Here is a 21,426-nt window from a genome sequence, read left to right on the forward strand (position 1 = left end):
TGTGTGGATTATGGTCACACTGCGAAGTCCTAAAGCCTCAGAAATTATCATTTTCTTTTTGTCTGTGGATTTTTTTGAAATTGGTGCAGGACAGTTTGAAGCCCCCTTCTCCATTTAGTAACTGAAATCATTATTAGACCCAGGAATCTGTATTAATGTAGATCAAAATTGTCTGACGTTCAAAAATATCTTGACTGAAATTATGAATTCTGCTGGGAAACAATGTGATTTTTTTTTTTTTTGCATCAAACTAAATTCCAAAGAGAAGGAGACAGAGATGGTGATTGTTAGCGTCAAATAAGGACCTTTCCTCTCGCTCCACGCCGCGCTGCTCCTCCTTTGTGGAACACTCCGTTTCCTTCGGCCACTGGAACTATGTTGCACATGACTCCTGAGACTATGGCAGGCATTCATATCACTCTCTTTAACCTTGCAGCTATGACAGACAAAATGTTTAGCCCTGGTTATATAACTGCCTCTGCAGACGTCATCATCCTCTTCTGCTGCTGCTGATCTCTTGCGCCAGAACACACAGTAATTGTCGTCAGCAGCTCCTTGCCCAGACACACTGCAGGGTGATTCAGATAATTATCTTTTTAAATGTAATTGTTTAAAATTCCTGGGGCTTAGAGCAGTCACGTTAGATCGTTTTTCTTTTTCTTTTTTTTTTTTTTGCAAATTTGAAGCTTGGCATCAAATGGCATTGAGGTAATAGCCAGCAACCGCTGTTAAACAGTTAAGATAATTAGAAGATTACAAAAAAAAAGAATGCTTTTAATTGCATGCAGAATTATCGTAACCACCCCTATTTGAATGTTTCCTTTGCTCTGATTTGTATTTTTCTTATTGACCGTAGGCTGCTATGACAGGAAGTCACTCATTTGAATCGGGAGTGGCTTCATTATGCGCTAAAATACCTCAACAATATATGTGGGCCTGGCCCTGTGTGTGTGCGTGCGTGTGTGTGACCTAGATCTGAATCAGATCTTCGGTACAGGGTGTTGCCTGTGTGTGTGCATTACAATGCTGTTTGTTTTTGAGGAGTCAAATAGACAAAATGACCATGTCAGACCATATGAAAGGATCACTCCCACACAGTTAAGTCATCTGCAATCTGTCATGTCAACAGACAAAAGCTCAGTGATGGGTAGTAATCCTTCTCATGACTGTGATTCTTTTTGCGCTCATTAAATGTCAGAGGAGAGAGTTGTATTACATTTTGCTGTTATACTTAACCTTAGAGACTCAGGTTTCACTTCTGAAGACCGATTTGAGATCCATATAGTTCAGTATCAAATGCCAGGACATGGTATATATAGATACTAATTCACGTTTAAAGTGGTGTACAAGTTCATAATACTGTGAAAAAAAAAGCAGCTGCAGTTTTTCAACACCTTTCTTTTTGCCACTAATCAAATATGCACATATATTGGTTTTTTTTTAGAAGCTGCACAATTGCAGTTTTCACAATTGTGTGAAAGCTGCAGCACTTTCTATAGCTACTTGCTATTTTTATTCCTCATAAACATGTGTACAAAACTCTTAAATATATTGCTGTTTTGGAAACACGGGTCCTTGGCGGCTCCTCTGGTGCCAAGCCACGAAAAGATGGAGCGATTATGTCTCCTGGCTGGAATCCTGAGTGATTCCAGGATCGAACGGGATTTGGGGCCTTGGGGCCTTGGGGCCTTGGAACTGATCCAGTCTTATGTGTTGAGGTAAGAGCTGAATCAAAAAGATAAGCTCTCTACTTACCGGCCCATCCATGTCGTACCTTTGATTATGGTCATAGGTTGTGACCAAAAAAGTAGTTGGCTGATGTGTTCATAGTCCAGAAAGTGGCAGGAGTTCCTAGTTTTGATGCATTTATGAATAAGGAGAGAAGATTTTTTTTTAGCGTTTTTCAATGTCATTGCTGTTGAACAATTGAAAATTGGTTGATTCTTATTTTTGAGTGATTGATTGGTGCATCTGTAGGGATTATTTCTGCAAAATATAGAAAATACATTAATGTGTAGCTATGACCTTAGCCAGCAAATCCTAATATTAAATTCTCATATAATCTTAGGATCTGAAAAAAAGCAATATTTGTAGATAACCAAATAATGAAAAGAATAGCCATATGGCAAAAAATAAATAAAAAATCTCAAAGCTTCAGATTTTTGTTTCTTTAAGATACAATAATTTGTTGTTTTTTTTAAATGCTGCTTCTCGTTCTGTTCGGAGAAACCTGAATCTTAATGGGAGAGAGAGTTTGTGTGTTTGGTTGGAAAAGCTTTGGAAAAGTGGACGGCTGTGTTTCATAACAAGGAAAATGAAACAGCAATAGATAGGAATGGAGACATAAGGTAATTTTTTCCATTGTCTCCTTGCTAGAGGGCTGTTGGGAGTTCACCGGAGAATCTGAGAATAACTGAGTGACTTGCTATGGTTTCACAAACACTCACAGATGATTCCACAACTTTGACGTTATTCTGCCTGTTAGCTCCCACTGTTTCCTTTTATTGGAAATGATACGTGGTACTCTTCCACAGGCAGGAATTTAATCAAAGATATGATCTGTGATGTTTTTCTAACGGCTGCAGTGAGAAGAGAGAGAAAACGCTGCATTGCCCTTTCCACTCATGCCCTAGAATTGTGACCTACATATTCTGCTCAAACAGTGCCTTTATTTAACAGGGAAAATGAAAACTCCTATGATTTGAAGTGCTTTTTTTTTTTTATGAAGGTGTCCTGGTGAGTAACGACACAAACCCACTGAACACATATTCAAAGCGACATTAAACACTAAAATCCTCAAAAATCAAATGCTTAAATGATCCGTAACAACATTTACTGGAATGGTCAATCACAACATTAACAACCAGCGATATCTTGCCTGCAATATAGTCATAAAATTTGCTTTAACTTTCTTAGTGAGTGTGGCTCTTTAAGAATCAGGAGCCAGGTAATTACTTTTGTCCTCCCCACCAAGCAGTAGCAGCAGACAAAAACAGGCTGGAATCATTTTGGTAATTCATTTAGAATTGTTGAAAGAATATAATTTTGAGGAAATTTAAGAGTGCCCTCCACCTGGTGAAAGGATGTTTGTTTTATGGGTCTACTTGAAAGGATGTGGCCACCCACAGTGGCTCTGTGTGCCGTGCGGTAAATGTGTAATTAAACAGCTTTTTTAGGGGGGGGGGGAAATAGAGCATCACCGGAGAGTAAACATGGAATCTGCCAAAGAAATCTGCACAACCAAAGAGAACAGAATTATTGGCACAGCTGGTATAAAGTGATATAAAAGAAAACTTAAAGTAAAGCCTTCTCTTATTGCCATGGCTGGATCAAACACCGAACAGTCTAGAAGAGTCCAGCCTTTAATTTGAGTACTTAAAGATGATTGGGTGTCTGGTGATGAACCATTGTTTAATGCTTTGGATAAATGTCCTGTAGAGACATTAAAGAAATAATCTTGTAAACCACAAGGACAAGTTTTCTTATTTGTTGTCTCACATGTTTTTTGGCATTACATTTTTATCACTTAACAGTGGATATTAATGCTTACATGTTCTCTTATTCCACCTGGAGTGTTTTTTTTTTGTTTTTTGGGGTTTTTTTAACTAAAATGCTCACTTTTAAACCGCTTTCACATAACTCATCAAGCGTTTTTCCTATGAAAGTCCGCACTGAGAAAGAATAAATCGCTGGACTTTAGGCGAGTATAATTTTTTTAAGATAGAAGTCAAAAATTGAAGAACGCTGAAACGATATCACACAACGTTAATGTATTTAACATTTCAGGAGTATTCCAAATGTTGTTTTTCACCCTTTTGATTTCTGTTGCCACATCTAATATTATTTTTAAAAGCTCATGTGTGGTAAATCACTCATTTTTGTGAATGATGATGTTCCACTCTCAGACTTGCTGGTCTCTATTAATGAACATCCTTGAAGCGCTTCGGTGCCAAAAGTTATTTTGATAAACAAGTTATTTCCCGATAAACGGAATGAATGCGCTCAAATTAAAAGTTAGACTTTTAAGTTAGGCATTTTCAGTGTCTAATTTTGCTTCAGCAGTAGAAGGTCAATTTAATTTACATCATTTCCAAAGCTGCTAACAAATATTTGCACATTTAAGAGCTTGCAGGTTGTTGGAGGTGTTTTTACTTGACAGATACCTCTAATAAGAAATTGTTTATTCACAAAAAGTCTGCAATGGAAATCTGTTTTGTTCTTTTGTTGTTAACAGCAGATTTGTGTTTTGAATGGAGCACAGACGGCGTGTTAGTTGAGCTGTTATCAGTGGAAGATTACCCTGAAGCTGCTGCTTAGTTAAGACTGACAATACTTGAGGGATCGCACTGCTGCGGCGATGCAATAATAATTAGTCCTGCTACTGATCAGTGCTTCTTGTGTTGGAAAATATAGCATACAAAGTCTCAGCTTTTGTTTATCGGTGCTCCATTTATAAGACAGAGCAGACTGTAGTTCAAAATCGGCTAGCTTGAACTGGACTAAAGAATGGTTACATAAAGGCAAAGGTTCCCTTTTGCTGTTTTTAAGTGGGTTTCTTATTGGTCAATGCAGGGAGAGTATTGGCTTCTGAGGTAATGTTCTTGACCTTGTGGGAGAAGATATAGCTCAGTGGTTTGAAGCATGAAGTGTTCCCAGTTTTTCCACAGTGACGAAAGTAAAACATCAACATTGAACTTTACAGACTGTAAAAGAGAGAACATGAAACACTAAGCCTGTTTATAACTGCGGCAGTTTCAGCACAGTGCGCTCCGTTGTTTGTTTCTTCTTAATATTATTTTGGGAAAAACCTTATAAGAGCTCGGAGTAACTCTGTGAGTTAAGTGTCAGATCACAGAGGCAGAAAGCTTCTTTTCCTGCCACCTCATTAACACTCAACAGAGAGGTAAATGGGTTTCTGAGCTATGGATGAAAAATCTCCTCGACCTGAAGAAAATGAAAACCAGCAGCTTGATGGACATGGCTGCTTCGGTTAGGAGAAAGTAGACGCAGTGCATTGTTACCATGGGAACACAGAGTGAACAGCCGTGCCAGTCTAATTAATGACAGTCAGAGGTTCAGCTCCGGGGCCGCCGTGACATCATCAATACCAGCGCCGCAGATGTCGCTGGAGGCAATATGGCTTAATATCCCAGTAATTAAACAAATAATCCCCCCTTTTCACTGCGGCAAACAGTCTGGACGAAGGACTGTAAAAGACGCACGCACGAGGCAACAATGAGCATTTACTATCCGGCGATGCCTACTTATGAGCAGAAAATGTCATCTCATTATCCAATAGCATGACCTACATAAAAGAGCAGAACTAATCTCTATGTAGGCGGACGGTGAATAATGCAGTGAAATGTGGGAGATCTTTATGAATCTTAGATGTCTCACACTTGTTGGTTGCTGGCACAGCAGCCAACCTTAATTAGGAATAAATCTATATCAACACCCTGGCCTTGTTTACGTCCATAATGTCATTGGGTAAAGTTTCGCCGCCTGCAGAAAGTTGTTTCAAAGTGTAAAAGGATTAAGGAATTTTTTTTTTTAAAAACCTGTAACTTTATCTTTCAGATGGTGACCGCCACTGTAGTTTGTCATATTAGGAAGCATCTGAGCATTTAAGATTGGACACAGATGGTGAAGTTATTCTGATGCACAGCTCTTTATAAAATCTTTTTATATTTAGGTTTGGAAAAGATCAGAGTTGTGAAACACATTGTGAAATACTGTGAGGTGAGATTCTCTTCCACTTTTGTCTGATGATTTAATATTAATTTCTGCCTTTACTGGATTCAACATACTGATACTGACAACCAAATAATCAACAAAGTATTTGTTGGTACTAATCTGATACTGTATCAAATATTTATTTACAATGCAGTGAATTAAACCAGTACTGATGTTGTTTGTTAAGTATATTTTAAATATCAATTAGCCTGCCTGGGAGACTATTCAGTCAAACATTTTAACATTTTTAAATAACTAACTTTAGTTTATAAAGGGCATCTTGGGTTTAATGGTGTGTTCCGTTTGTGGCCAGAAAACAGATTTCAATTGTAAAATAAGCACAAAATCACTGTTTTCTAATTTGGAAATAGCGTGCTCTCAACTTCTAAGACAAAACAATTTCTGTGAACAAAGTTCCAGCATGAAAACATCCAAAAAGATAAAAATAATTCAACATAAGATTTCAAAAATACCAGATATAAGAAAAATATGCTATACAAATGTCAAAGCAGTGATCCAATCATTATTCGTGATGCAACATGGCGTCAATATAGACAATGTATCCAGCTCTTTCCTCTGGGTAAATATTTTTGCTACTTTTGGGCATCAAATGCTACGTTCAGAGCACCAAACCTTCAGCCCAAGATCAGACAATTATATAAAGATGAAATCAGAAATGATACACATACTTCATTGATGTGATAGTAGACTACGTTTAACAGAAAATGTTACTGTTTATCTTATTTGTACCTAAGTAAATTCCACTTTGAGATATTCCAAAATATGTGTTAAATTACATTAAGAGTGTCTTAAAAGTAAATTAACATTTTGGATTTTTTTTTTTAGCAATCGGAAATAATAAAATTTTTTAGAAGTTGTACATGATCTCTTAGAGATTTTCTACAAGAGATGTTCTTACACAGAGTGGGTGTAGGGAAACAGCTTGTTTCAGTATGAAGCAAAAAAAAAAAAAAATCCAGAGTGGTAATCACTTCAGGACCTTTTTTAGAAGGTTTATAGTGGTGGATAAGGCTCCTCTATGACTGGCTTTGTGCTGATATGGAAACCATCTCGATTTAAATGTATGTAAACACGCTGCTCAGTAGCTCCAAAGCTACTCCGGCCACTCCTTTCTTTTCAGTAAGTATGCAAAAAGACCAATCCACACGTTAAACTAAAAGGTTTGGTGGCAAAGTCTGGAATATTTCTGCGCTCACTTAGTTCTTTGGATCAGAACATCTGATGACTGTGGTGCATTTATAAAACCGCTTAAATTTATCTTTTACTCTGGTAGAAATCGATTTTTTTTTTATGTCTAAGCTGAGTCATCGCAGTCTTTCAACAGATGCTTTTTGATTCTCTTTTTGTTTTTGTGACACAAACACCAACTTCTTTAGGGAGGGTACAGAGTAGAATTAGATATCTTACAATTATGTTTTATGTTGAAATCTACTGTTTACCTACAAACAAAATATACGAGTCCAATTTGGCGTTTCCCAAGGCTTTTGTGTCCTCATTGTTTATCATGCCAGATTTTCAGGTCTATCAGATATGTGAGAAACTAGAACAACTGGTTTCATTATACCTCTGTTTGTTTACGTTTTATTGACACTGATGGTCTTACCATGTGGATCTTTTCTTTATGTGTTTATCATTTAGCAAGAATAAAGTTTGGCCCAGAACAATAAAACAATAAATGCATTAAAGAAAATTTGACAGGCAAAAAAAAAAAAAAAATAACATAAGGAATGATGTACTTACAGTGAATTATTTTAAACACAATCAGTGCTGGCAATAATTCAAGAGGCAATAGACCACAAAGATAGAATCATTGGTCAGATGGAGGTGGAACAATTAGAGAAGAAAGCAGCATACTTTCACCGCAGTGCAATTCCAACCCGGCATCAGACTAATAAGACATCTGCAGTCTGAATCAGCTGAAGGGAAAATGTGACTTATTACAATAAGACGGCTATTGAAAGTAAAGGCATGCATATTTAGCGAAGCCTCAGCTGTGCGTGATGAAATCCTTCAACATCTGGAGAGAGACTTTAATCATGAAACATTAAATAATGAGGCCTGGCAGAGCTCGAAGCAGCCACTAAATTTGCATGGCTGCTATTGTCCATTTCTATGAAGAAAAAACCCCCAAATTTTCTGTGTAGTTAAGCAATAGTTATAGTAAAGCCAGATTATCCTGGGATGCTGGGAGCAGCTTTTAAACCAAACCAAGAGCTGCTGGGCTTTATGTCCTGTTCTTCTTATTGATTGTAATGGGTTACATTTCATACTTAGTTGTATTTTACCAAGATATTCCACTTTACTGAACAATTTAATGGTCAAACTAATATAAATAGCTAATATTGACCTATGGCGTCAAATTATACTATTCGACAGCTTGAATAGTCCATGTATGTTTCTATGCTTTAATCTTTGCACTAAAGCATGTTGCTACAAAATGTTGCTATTTTCGTCATTGCAAAACAATATTTTGAGTTGGATAAAATATTGTTGGTATTCTGATGCAGTACAAATGTTATAGCCACAAACATGAGTGTCATTTATTAGGATTTTTAGTAAATGGCCGACACAAACCTGTGTGTATCTGTGGATTGGGAGCCATTTTAACGTTTTTGCCAACAAAAATCTGAAAAGTTGTGTTACATTTTTGTGAGTATATGTTTAATTTCCCTTCGGGATCGATAAAGTATTTTTGAATTGAATTTAATAATTTCATCTGTTCAGTGAGTGCACATGCCTAATGACGTAGGAACTGTGTAAAACATGAGCAGAGATTGTTGTGGAGTGAAAACCAAAATAGTTAGCATTATTGCACCGCCAATAGCATACATATCAGCCTTTCTCCACTGATTACATGAAGAAACATGATTAATAGAAGTTATTTATTTATATGATGCAAATTATGCAGATATGGAATATTAAGAACATCTGAAGCCTTATAAACTACACCACTAGGGCCGGGCAATGCAGTTATTATTATTCTGTGCAGACAGTTCGAGTTAAGCCCCAATTACACTGCAGAGTTAGAAGTCCCCACAAATAGCATGACATGGATACTTTTAGCTCTGCTTCTTCACTAAACTCTCATAAGGCCTGGACAGTCAACCTGAGAATGTTTCATAAGTGGAAATCTAAAAATTGGAATAAAATGATGTTTCTGCACAGTTCCTTGAAAGAGTATCGATAACCCTCTGAACTTTTGTCATTGTACAACCGCAAACTGCACTTCAGTTTATCTGGAGTTTAGACAGAAGTAACAAAAATAAAACTCTAGTGCAAACACCATCCATCAAAATTAATTTTACTGGTAAATACAGTTTATGTGACATTTAATTTCTAATTAAATATAGATGTTTTATTAGATTATTAATGAACAAGCTTAACTAAGTAATAGTTTTAAGACAATATCCAAGAGGTCTGAAGATAAACACAAGCCACACTTTTCAGATTTTGATATTAAGGGGTTTGGATACTTTTTCAAGGAGGCACGACAATGCAATTCTACAGAAGATGTTTTCTCTTAAATACTTTAGCCAAAGAGACTCATTTACTTTATATTAACGAGAATATTCTTCCACTGTTGTAACAATCACAGACATGAGAGTCGACATAAGTTTTCATCTCCTTCTCAAAGTAAGCAGACTGTCTGTAAGGTGAGCCTTTTAGTCTTTCTGAAAGGCTCTGGACCTTTGACTGCTCACTTGTGTAATCATTTCACAGAGGCAAAATATTTAAATCCAATAAGTCATGCAGCCTGCTGACCCACATTTGGGACTTCATCAGAGGGAAAAGGCAACCAGGAAGTTGTTAAAGCACACACACACACACACACACACACACACCCACCCACACACACGCACACACACGCACGCACACCCACACACACGCACACACACACACACACACACAGAGGAAGTACACACGGAAACAAAAGTTTCTAGCATATTGTTTTACTTTCTTTCTCAGGTTTTGATTTAGTCTGCCCTCACCCAAAACACACACATACATACGCACACAATGATTGCCTCATAAAAAAAATCAAGTAATAATGTCTTGCAAGAGGGAGGCAACATTTAGCCTCTAGATTGTTTTCCCACCTCAAAAGTCTATTTAAGGAGTCACTTTGGCTACTTTATTTTTTTTAAACACATAAAGTAAAATTTGAATTGATGAAGATTTTTCCCTAAATGAAACATGCTCTTATACCCATGGCTCCCCTTAAGACTGTACCATTCAGAGTGCATCCGTACTGTCGCTGTAATGACATTAAGATTGGTGTTATTTATGCATTAAGCACGTGTTGAAGATTGCAATCTGCCCTGCTGATGCCTGTAGGTTTCTTTCCTTCTTTCCTGCACAACCTCTGCTTATGTACCGCTGTCGTCGTTAGCCGAGTATTGAGCTACCAGCTGACCTACTTTCTGCGCTCTCTCTCAGCCGCCCGGTCCTGTTTACAAGCCACAGCCAAGCCGAGGATGAGGAGTACTGTACCTGGGAAAACCGACGGATAAATCCAGCTGCTAGCTCGGAAAACACTAAAAAGAGGGGTAAAGTTAAAATAAGCCGAGAGTTTTTTTCTTTTTTGGATAAGTGTGACAGCAACGCAGGAAGGGACGCCGGTGCTTAATAACGACGCGTTAATAACTTGTTATGCAATTGAAGGGTTTCGGTGAATGAGCCGCTGCTAGTTGAGCTCGGCTACTATGTTGTAGTTTAAAGAACAAAAATGACGACGCCGGTTAAAGTGAAGAGAAGCTCTTTATTTCTACCGGACACTCTTTCTTCAGGTATGTAAGCTTTAAGGCTTCAGTTTCTCCAACCTCTTGCGCCTCTCTTTTACACTGTTTACATTATCACGAGTGGCCTCTTCCCAGATTAGAGGTAGGGACCGCATGATTAGTACTTGTTAATCATTTCCCGGGAAGCTCAACTGCACTCGTTCAGGGTTTTTAAAGTGTGTTAAAGAGGTTCGTTTTTTCCCGACATTTTCATTGCGCTCCTGAACGCTCCGTACGTGTTGTGAGCTCTCCAAGTGCCCTGGTTTCAAGGTTGATATAACAATTTTTTTCACGTTATAACCCGCTTGACATCCATAGCAGACACAAATGGTGCTCAAAAAATTGGGAGAAAACTAATGCGTTTATTAATAATTTCTCAAGGGGCTTTGGTGCGATGGATTTGCAGGATTTCACAGTTTATTTATGTATTAGTTCACAGTGAGATATTTTTCCACTGTTTGATGAATCAGTAAGAGATTTTCAAAGCTTTGCAATATTTTTTTTAAATCATTTATTGTTTTTTTATGTTTTGTGTTTTTAGTGTTGATCAGCTCAAACCGATTTAAGTCGCCAGTTACACTCCTCCACTGTTTACCCGTGGGACTTTTGCACATTTTGTCTCGTTACAAACACAAAGTAGCACATAGTTGTGGGATGAAAGAAAAGGAATGCATAATTTTCTAAATTAGAAACTGAAATTCCATACCCATTCATCAAAAAATATATTTAGATTTGTTGAAAACATTCTGTGAACAGCAGTTTAAAAGTCTTGTCGTAGATTATTGTCTGGATTTAGAGCTGGACTTTGACTGGGTCGTTCTAACATATGAATACACTTTGATCTAAACCAATCAATTGTAGCTCTGACTGTATTTTTAGGGTCATTATCCTGCTTGAAGGCGAACCTCTGCCCTACTTCTGTCTTTCGCAACGTCTAACAGGTTTTCTTTCGGGATTGCCCAGCATTTAGCTTAATCCATCCCCTCATCAATTCTGACCAGCTTCTCCTTTTGATTGAAAGCATCCCCACAGTATGATGCTGTCACCACCATGTTGGGAATGATTCACTGTGTTATTGTTCCACAACAAAGAAAGCATAATTTTCTGTCCCATGGAACATTTATTCCTTGTGTCTCGGCATTAGATTTACATAGTAACATGGCAAAATATACATAAAAAACATGAAAATATTTTATAATAATTTCTACTTATCAAATATTTTCCCTTTTCTTTAACTACTACTTAATGACTTAAATGGCGAATCTGCATGCTGTTGGCATCAAGATTTTTGTTGAGTTTCCATACCGTAAAACATTCTTGGAATATGCTTTAAATTATGTGACGCCAGTGCCGTACATCTCTTTGTTAGTGATTAACTTATTAGCAGTTGATGGGGCCACCATTTACAATCTGCTACACTGCAGCTTTATTATTTTAAGGGAAGTATGTGTCATTTATTGCCATTCTAGCTAGGTCATCTAGGTCGTGCAACCTAAAAATAATGAACACTGCAAGACATTAAAAACAAATGTACTCATTTTCATTACTATGAATGCTAACTCACCATATATTGCATTATAGTATTTACAAACAGCAGAATTGGTGAATTATGGTTCTTATTGCTGTTCTGTGATGATGAATAGGAAACAGTGACTTGACAGTGATAGATTTGTTGCCACTAAATTAAATGCACTCTGTAAGTTGTGCTCTGCCTATAAATATTGAATATAGTCTCATCTGTTCACCCAGGAATATAAAATAATAAACAGCATACATTTTCTAATACTGATCAAAATACTAACAAATGGCTTTCTTCATAGGCAAAGCTGCAGTTCTAAAATTCTTTCTCTAATATCTTTAAATGGGCATTGTTGAGAGATGTAGCAAAGTCTTTATTTTAATTGGTTAGTTGTGGAATAAATTATAAGAATAAAAGCTGCCCTTGTTCTCATCTAATCTGATACAAATGAACAAAGTAGTTTTTTTCCCTTTCTTTACAGACTAAAGATAAACTGCACAGAGCTGAATTACAGTGTAAACACCATCTGTGCTGAAGCTTTTCCAGCCACTGTGAGGTTACAGAACTTGACATTTTTTCCCCCACACTGTCATAGATTCAAACCTTGTTACTTGTGAAATCGAGCTTAGTGTGAAGTTGTTGTAGAACATCTGAAATGTATTGGTTTTCAGTATGCAAATGTAAGAGAAGTGTTCATCGTATCTGTACATAATTACATGGGGCAGAAAATCCTTGAAGCTGCGATCCTGATTGGCTGGCGGAGACTTGACTTGCTGGATTCAGCCCAAACATTGATGTTAGACAGTTGTTTTGACTTTGGCAGCTACAGGAAATATCTTCTCCCAACATCTCTCATCTGTGGCTTAATTATGCCAACTACAGAGTATTGTTAGGTTTACAAATGGTTTCCATTACCGCCTGTTAGTATTACAGCTATGATCTATAATGTTATAATGTGAAACACTGCAGTGGTTCAGCAGCTTGCTTTTAAAAGATGTCAGATGACAAACTGATGCCATTTTGCTTATTTACTCCTCTGTTTTATAACCACACATCCCTTCCTCCTTCTATTTCATTCTCATAAATTATTGCATATCAGTTTTTTTCTTTCAATGCTTAAGTGTCTCTCTGTTTTAATGTGCTAAAACCACTTAAATCTGGTACAATTTAATTGTGTAATAGTTCTCAAAAACCTCTTTCAGTTCTGATTCCAGTGTGGGTCAGTTGACTGTTTTAAAATAGGACATACCTCTGATCAAACTAAAAGATTTTTTGGAGTCACATAGCCACATTTCTTCACATAAAACTATTATATTATCAAACATTATGAAAAAAATTACTTTAGATCTAGTTGAGAGGGCTGGTAAAAAATTACTTCTTGGATTTACAAATTGTCACTTGGATGGTACAAAATGTCCTAAGAGACATATGGCTTCATTTATTTGGTGACAAAGAAGAAATGAGAAGGAAATGACTAAATGACCAGCACATGCAGGAGCGCGCTTTAAAAACACTATTGCAAATACTCTTATATCTGTTTACGGTATTTTATACAGAGCTGCACGTTTGACTTTTTAGGAAATGAAGTAAGACCTTTTCATTTTTGAGGGGGAAAATCAAAAACTCAAACAATAGAACCTGTAATCAGTGCAACAATATTTGAATCCAGGTTTGAATAATACCTTTCTATTTCTAATATTTCACTGAACTCCCCCAAAATAGCTAACAATATTAAAACAAATTTTTTTGTGTTTTCAAAAGTATAGATCATAGACTTGACAGAGTTTTAATACATCTCTGAGTGTAGAATCATCCAGCTCGAATTTGATCAGTGAAAGTATCCTAAATTTGTATTAATGGTGTCCACTCCAGACAAAAAAGTTGTAAAATAACACAGGGTTTCCTCCAGAAAACCTGCTAAGCCCAGGGGTTGGGGCGCCACGCCGGCCCACCAGCGGCCCGCTGTGTTGTTTGTATTAAAAATGTTAAGTTGACAGGAAATGTAAAAGTTTTACTGGGTATTTATGTTACTGGAAAACATTGTGCCTAAACACAACTTCAAAACAACGAACCAGAAAAATACTATTAAAATAAATATTCTTAATTATATTTACCGAAATAAACATTATTTAGTTGTTTGTAATGGAGTGGTCAATGGTTCGACTCTGTTGATACAATAGGGTACCTCAAGTATTACTTCCTTTCGTACTTCAAAATAAGAGTTTCAAACGTGTAAACTGGGTGTAAAGCAAACAGTTTAAAATCTGGAGCTGAGTTAAACCCCTCCACAGTTACTCAAGTCAAGCTGGAAGGACTCGCAGTAAACACAGAGGAAGCAGAGGAATAATGACTGACAGCAAGCAGGTGCAGAACAGAGCAGTGAAGCAAATGTTGGAACAAAGCAGATTATAAGAGAAGACAAAACGTAACCGAAAAATGCTAGAGTGAAATGTTGCATTTCTTCAAAAATGTAGTTCAATCTCAAGAACACAAGAAAACCTATCACACCACAATTCCATATAGTTTGAATTTGGATTGTGACAATTTATGCTATTTACAGTTTTCTGCCTATATTGTTGCAGCAATAGAGTGGAGATTTTCGTGTGTTGGGAAATACAATGTTTGACTACAAACACAATCTCATGGTTTCAGATCTGTGTTGAAGTGTAACGGAGGCCGTGGACGGATGCGTATTACATTCCATATTTATCTTTAGGGAGAACTGCTGTGCTCTGTCATGACAACTTGGACTTTTTTCCTAGAAGGAGTTCTCGTTTTTCTGAGAAACCAGCATTTATTGCTCTGAGTTGAATTTTGGGAGTCCCATGTGTAAACTACAAGTAGTTCCCCCATTCCTATTCTCTGGTAGTGTGTTAACATTCAGCCTTGATCATGAACTTGAACTTTAGCAGCTGGTGTTGTGAGTTCAAGTTCGTAAAAGGCTGTAAAAACCCAAAGGAATGAGTTTACGGAGACCGTAATAGTTTTTTGCTGTTTTACTTGTAAGTTGGAGTTCAAACCTTACACAGCAAAATAATGTGGTTTCACTTTATACCCAGGTTTACAGAGTAAAGTCACATTAATTAATGCTGCCAACATAAAACAATACATTTACAAACTAGGTCAACTTTCTGACAAATCTATAGTGTATAATGTTTACATTAATCTGGCAAATTGACAATAATACAAATGTATTTACACACAAATTTAAAACTCCGTGGTATAATGTACCCATTTTTTCAGAACAGAACAGAAAATAAAAATATAAATGCTCCAGTATAAAATGAATTAAGAGAGTGTCTATACCTTTACATTACATGTATTTTGAAAAATTCAATACCAAGTTCTGTTTCAGCCAAGAATTATGAGAATAATTTTAAATCAGTGTTAGCTACAACAGAAGATCTGTACCTTTTCTTTTTTTACAGACTGAGCAGTCATTAAAGAATAATGAACTTAGTAATTGTGTTCAGCGTCTCATCCATTTCTGTAATTCTGTTGTTTATACATTAGCAGCGGTTAGCACACATATGTTTGTTGGGTAATTTGTTGGGCGATCTGCTCAGGCAGCGAGCCTGAAGTCTGCTGGGGAAGTACGGTTTTAATTTTAACGTTTACATTCTCAAACAACTAAAGTAGTTTCTCAAGTCCAAAATTTCTGACACTTTTGTTCAGGAATTAGTAATTGCTGATGGTTAATGACTTGGCAATACAGTTTAAGCATTTCGCCTGCGACTTTCACACTATTTGTTTTAGCTTTGGTGCATCAGTTTTAAGCTACTTACTTTAATCCATGTAAAAGCATGGCTACATCTTCAGTTTTCTCAAATATAACAAAACATGACTCCTCAAGAATGTTAATAAAGTGAGATTTCAAATATGCCTTTATGTTTTAATTAAGCATCAATCACTTCAAGAAAATTTCCATTTGCTTCTTCCATCATCATAACATTCTTCGTTCTCTCTCTGGGCTTCAGTCTCTCAATTCTGCTTCACTTTATATCTAAATATCCATCCAGTAGAGCAAATACATTACTGCCAGGCGGAGGAGGAATGCATAGGACCTAAAATGAAATGGCTTTCTTTGTGATTTTGCATACAATGATATTGAATTGACGATTTAATGTATTCTACTGCTGGGTTGTTGTTTTTTTTTATGTTTTCAGTTTTAAAATTGCTGTCTGTTTAAAACTCATTCTGAGTGAGGTGGATCCATATAAAGGAGACTATTGGGGTGATAGTTGGTTGACTCTGACTTTTGTTGTACTAATAAATCGCTATATGGCTCCGCGGTTTTTGTCTCAAGTTGTCTTCCAAGACCGGTGACATATAATCTTATCTCCATGTTTGCTGTGGGAGTGTTGAAAAGGTCTAAGATTACACAGAAAGTGCTTAAGTCTGAAAAAAAAAATCACTCCTGTTTTTAGATATACGTTTTATCTCCACGTCAGAATTTATTGGGTTTTTATTGGGGAAACGACGTAAAACTTAATCAGCCATCGCTAATTGGAACACAGTCTTTTAGTTCATTTTTTGCTTCTCTTATTTCTGGTAAGCTGTTTAGTGATAGTGGGCCTTCATGTATTGTAATGATTGAGCTAACATATTATGACCCGGGGCAACTCCTTGTCTACATAGAATAAAGCAAACGCAGATGAATGCCTGCATTAAGATGACTCACCACATATATTCATGACCCAAAAGTAATTGCTCGTTGGTCCACTTTATTTCTGAACCTCCCTTTGTTTGAAATGTTAATCAAATCAAATTAATCAAGTATGTTAGAGCTGGTAGCTCAGTGTTGTCTGTGAACCAGTAAGAGGAACAAAATGTTGAAAGATTCTTTGCTGGTTGTTTTACCCAGGGCCACAATCACTAAATCGGTTCTTATGTTTATATTAGAGGTGTATCCTGCTTTTTGTTCAAGCCTGCCATAAACAAAGGTTGGTGCACTCTGATTTCTGCTGAGTTATTAAAAGATGTGCCTGCCTCTGGCAGATTTCTAGGTCAGGAGAGCTCCTCCTGTTCAAAAATCCTCATTTATTTCAAAGTACATTTCCCCTGGTGGATATGCTTCATTTACTTGACATTGCATTTTTAATGATTCCACAGGAAGGCATTAAATTGAACTAGCAATAATAGACAAATCTTATATAAAACCACAGTCTAGTGTTTTATAAGAATAGTTTTAATAGTTAATTTAAACACCACTGCCATAATTTTTTAAAGTAGACTTTTGGGTGCAGATAAGTGGGCCTTTGATGTACTTTAATTTGCGAAGGTATAAAAGTAATATGAAAATTCACAGATGGCCAATTTCCTGGCTAGGCGTGTCATATTTACTCACACTTTCATGAAAAGATGAAGTATAAGGAGAGTTTTCTTTTCCCATGATGCTCCATGCATTCTCAGTCTGCCGGGTTTCTTTAGATTGAAAAGTTTTAAAAATTCTGAACTGATTTTGACAGGTTGATAACTAAAGTCAAAATTGAAATGTATGTAATTGGCTTTGAATTGACATTGTATTTCCTTTTCATGAACTGCAGTTTTTTTTGGAAGGAGCCTTGAAACCTTTGTTGCAAACTGGCACCGTATAAATAAACTGAATTGAATGAAGCTACTGACTCCAAGTGTGAAATTTGCATTTGCAGGCAGGATGTGGAAACTCTGACTACTTTACACTTTCTAGCTGTAGTCCTTCATTTAAAAATGTTGATGCTTTTTATCCTTATGGCAAGATTGTTGTGCTGATAGCTTGCTTCCTGTTTTTGGCTTGAATAAGAATAAATGAGACAGATAGATAGGAAACTGTCCATGTGAATGTTACTCGTTCTGCCTGGTTTTAGGTGATAGTAGGGTTCAATTACGGGCAGGAGCCAGACTTCCTAGTCAAAACTGGAGTCTGGGGAGTGGAGAGACAGTTTTGGGAATAAATGGCTTCCATGTCATCTGTTTATCAGGGCGAAGGCAGAGTTACGGCAAAGACCCGTTCAGATGCTACTGGAACTGGGTCAGTGTTGCTTTCTGGCTACACAGCTGCTGACATAATCTAAAAAATGAACTACGAAGAGTAAAGAAGCTTTACGTTCTTTGATCTTCACAAAAAAATGAAAAAAAAAAAGCAGACAAAACTATAAATGGACAATGTTTTAACACGGTGCCATGGTGTTGATCTCGGATCTTTGGATGTTCTACAATGGCGATTAATAACGTTGACAAAAAATTATGGAGAACCAACTATTATTTTGAAATATAGATATAATAAATGTATTGTCTTGGCCATGTTTTCCTGCAATATTTGTATTTATTTTCACAAAAACTGACACTAAAAGCAACACTAACATGTTTGTAATTGTGTTTTTCTCAACATGCTTTTTAATGTTGTTTTTCATCCCATAGAAAGAGCCATCCTTTCCTTGGAAAGTTATATTTTTATCTTTTCTTTGAATCCTGAAAATAGAAATAAAATGGGGGTTATTTAAAAGTGACTCCAAATTTCCTAGAGTGTCTATGTATCTAAAATTATAAGTCGTCTTGTAATGTAACAGTCATGTGACTCTTGCGGCTCTAAAAAGCCAAAATAGCTCTTTAGGTTGTAAAGGGTGCAGACACTCAGCTTAGCTGGTCAGTTCTATTAGAGGCCTACAAATAATCTGAAATTGTAAGTGACCACAATAAAAATCAGGTTCTTATTGTATGTTTTCTTCATGTTTAACTATGCTAATCAGTCTACAACATGCTAATATTTACAATTATATGATTTTTTCCGTCATTTTACAGGATTCTGTATTCCTTCAGGGGAATCAAGGAGGTTTTGGGCAAGAGGTTTTTTCCAGTAGAGTGTTCCAACAAGATCAGCACGGATGGGACTTCCAAGACTTCAGAAAGGGCCTAGTTGGCAGAGGGAGTGAGTATGGACAACCTCTCAGACTTCGGCGGCCCATGTCCGTCCACGCTTAGGGAATGGGAGTGAGTATTAAACACGCAAACATTTATCTGTTGTCATAGATTTATGCTCCACTTGTACGACTGCATGCCAACTCACTGTAGTGAAATAATTTAGCCTCCTTAAAAGGAGTCAAAATACAGCTGTACATATCTCCCCAATGTGTTTTATCTGTATAAGACGTTTTTAAGACATAAAAAGAAGCAAGTGTAACCGTTTTGAAACTGGTGGGAAATTAATTTCCATATGATTTTGGCAATATGTATGATCACTATCACATTTTGAGTTTTCAGGCAGACGTCAACAGTTTGCTATTTAATGATCTCCTGGTATGCACTTGTAGAAAAACAGGCCCACAGCATCACTGATCCTCCATCGTACTTAACAACGGACTGTTTGTAGCTAAAAAAATCTATCTTAATCATTTTCGGGTGAGACAAGTCCACCGGCTTGTGCTCTTTCTGATCTCATGCATTGTGGGGTCGTATGCATTCATCTGTGTAGGACATGCAGGATTTTTCCCTGAGAAAACCTGACACTCTCTCTAATCTGTGCTGCCCAAGTACATTTGATTCTTTAAATATAAGCAAAGCTATTATTCATCATCCTCATTCGAAGGTATTTACAGCACTTCACGTGTTACAAATGTTTTTGTGCAACACGTGTAAATTATGGGTCTTTGCTCAAAATTCAAATCACAAATACCCAGTTATGACAATGTGCTTAATTTATTAAATTTTTTTTTTGAGAATGTTTTGCAAATTATAAAAAAAAAAAAAGTATTCACAGCTTTTGGTTAATACGTTGTGGATGAAGCTCAAAATTGAGTTTTTATAAGTTTGCAACGAAAAAACAAAATCAACATAGTCAATATGGGGTATTCATAGAAAAGGATTGATTGGATACAATTTGCAAAAAGACTGTAGTGTAGAAAAATGTGGAAAAAGCCAAGCATTGTAAATACTTTCTGGATTAAATGTAAACAACATGCATCAGATATGGCATGTTTCTCATGTCGCATCAAGACTGGAGTTAATGTCTCAGTTCTACGTCCACCAGCCTTTGCTTTTTATTACATTACACTTAGTCCACAATCCAGTATTACCCCTTAAAGTGCATATTGCTTATGGCTTTTTGACTACTTCCTGATGTGGCTTTCTACTGGTGGGTCAAGTGCAACCCACATTTTGTGGTGCAATTAAACATGATGGGTAATGGCCATGTGTAAATTATGGATTTTAAATTTTGTGCCCATATTTGTTCCTCTTGGAAAGAGAAAGACATGGATGCTTACGTTTGTTTTGTAGAAACAGTAACAGGAAACATGCAGAGGTTTGCTGCATGTCCTTCTTAAACACAGAGCATTTTTTTTTGTAATCTACTACAGTGACCTGATTAAAGGTGAAGATTCCCAGGAGCTTGAACTGGGTTACCAGGTTATGCTAACAGAGTTATGGCAGACACTTTGGACATTTCACCATTTCTGTCCGACGCTAGTTTGACTTTGTCTGAAAGAGCTTTCTCTTAAGACAGAAATAAATGATCAAGACAGTCTTTGACACATAGAAAATGACATATGCATATTTACACACGTCACTTTATAAGACTGTAAATAATGTTTAGGTAAATGTTATGCTTCTGCTTCACGGCCAGCTGTCACATATTTCCTGGAAAGTCAAAAGAGCTGAGTCACTGTTGGGTTTTGGCAATTACTTTATTTCTTGTTGCAGCATGTTAAAAAGTCAAGTTATTATTTTCTATTCTCAAACAATATATTTTATTGGCCCGTCCTTGTGTTTTCAGTACCAACAGCTGTGTGGAGGACTTAATGGATGAAGATGAGAAGGACAGGGCAAAAAGGTACTTTATCCTGCCTTAATGTTTTATCTGTTAGTTTGCGTATATGATTGTGTCATGTTCGCCATTTTTATAGGCAGGTACAACCTACATTGTCTTTGATTTAGCTGCTCTCATGCGACATAAATTTTTGTTTACAGGTACTATGTGTTCGGAGGTGGTAAACAAGTTGCATTAGGGGCTATTTTACCATTCGGTTACTTAAGCGAGGACTTTTCTGATAACTAAAAGTTAAACATTCTTTCTGACACTTGAAAAAGCCAAATGGCGTGCCAACCGGGATAATCAAAACCCTTTGAAGCAAATTATCAACACAGCTGTACAAGCACATTGGGAAGAGAAGTTAAACATTACCTACAAAAGAAAACAACAAAGCTGAAGCTACCAGAAGTTGTTAAAATTAACTCACAAAACTAACTGATTGTTTGATTTGTAATGCAAGATAAACATGCACACTTATTTATACACTGTGGTTAATTTGAGGTTTATTCTGCTTAAGTAAATATATTCTTTTAGATTATATTTATATTATAGTATTATATTTATATTATATTCTTTTAACAACTTAAACT

At 36.5% G+C, this 21,426-nt stretch overlaps 1 protein-coding gene across 5 annotated transcripts in view; it reads left to right on the forward strand.

Annotated features, from left to right (window-relative positions):
* The window catches only part of npas2 (neuronal PAS domain protein 2), a 52,333-nt gene that overhangs the window by 12,051 nt on the left and 18,856 nt on the right, over positions 1–21,426 (forward strand). For 4 of the 5 annotated variants that reach the window (XM_044140831.1, XM_044140833.1, XM_044140834.1 and 1 more), the window contains 2 exons: positions 18,832–19,020; positions 20,801–20,857. In XM_044140831.1, the coding sequence (XP_043996766.1) occupies positions 18,965–19,020; positions 20,801–20,857 (113 nt within the window). In that variant the 5' untranslated portion in view covers positions 18,832–18,964. Of the gene's footprint in view, positions 1–10,095; positions 10,542–18,831; positions 19,021–20,800; positions 20,858–21,426 lie in introns of those variants that run through there. The other variant, XM_044140832.1, reaches the window with a different exon arrangement.

Source organism: Gambusia affinis, linkage group LG15, assembly GCF_019740435.1.
Source record: "Gambusia affinis linkage group LG15, SWU_Gaff_1.0, whole genome shotgun sequence".
Lineage (NCBI taxonomy): Eukaryota > Metazoa > Chordata > Actinopteri > Cyprinodontiformes > Poeciliidae > Gambusia > Gambusia affinis.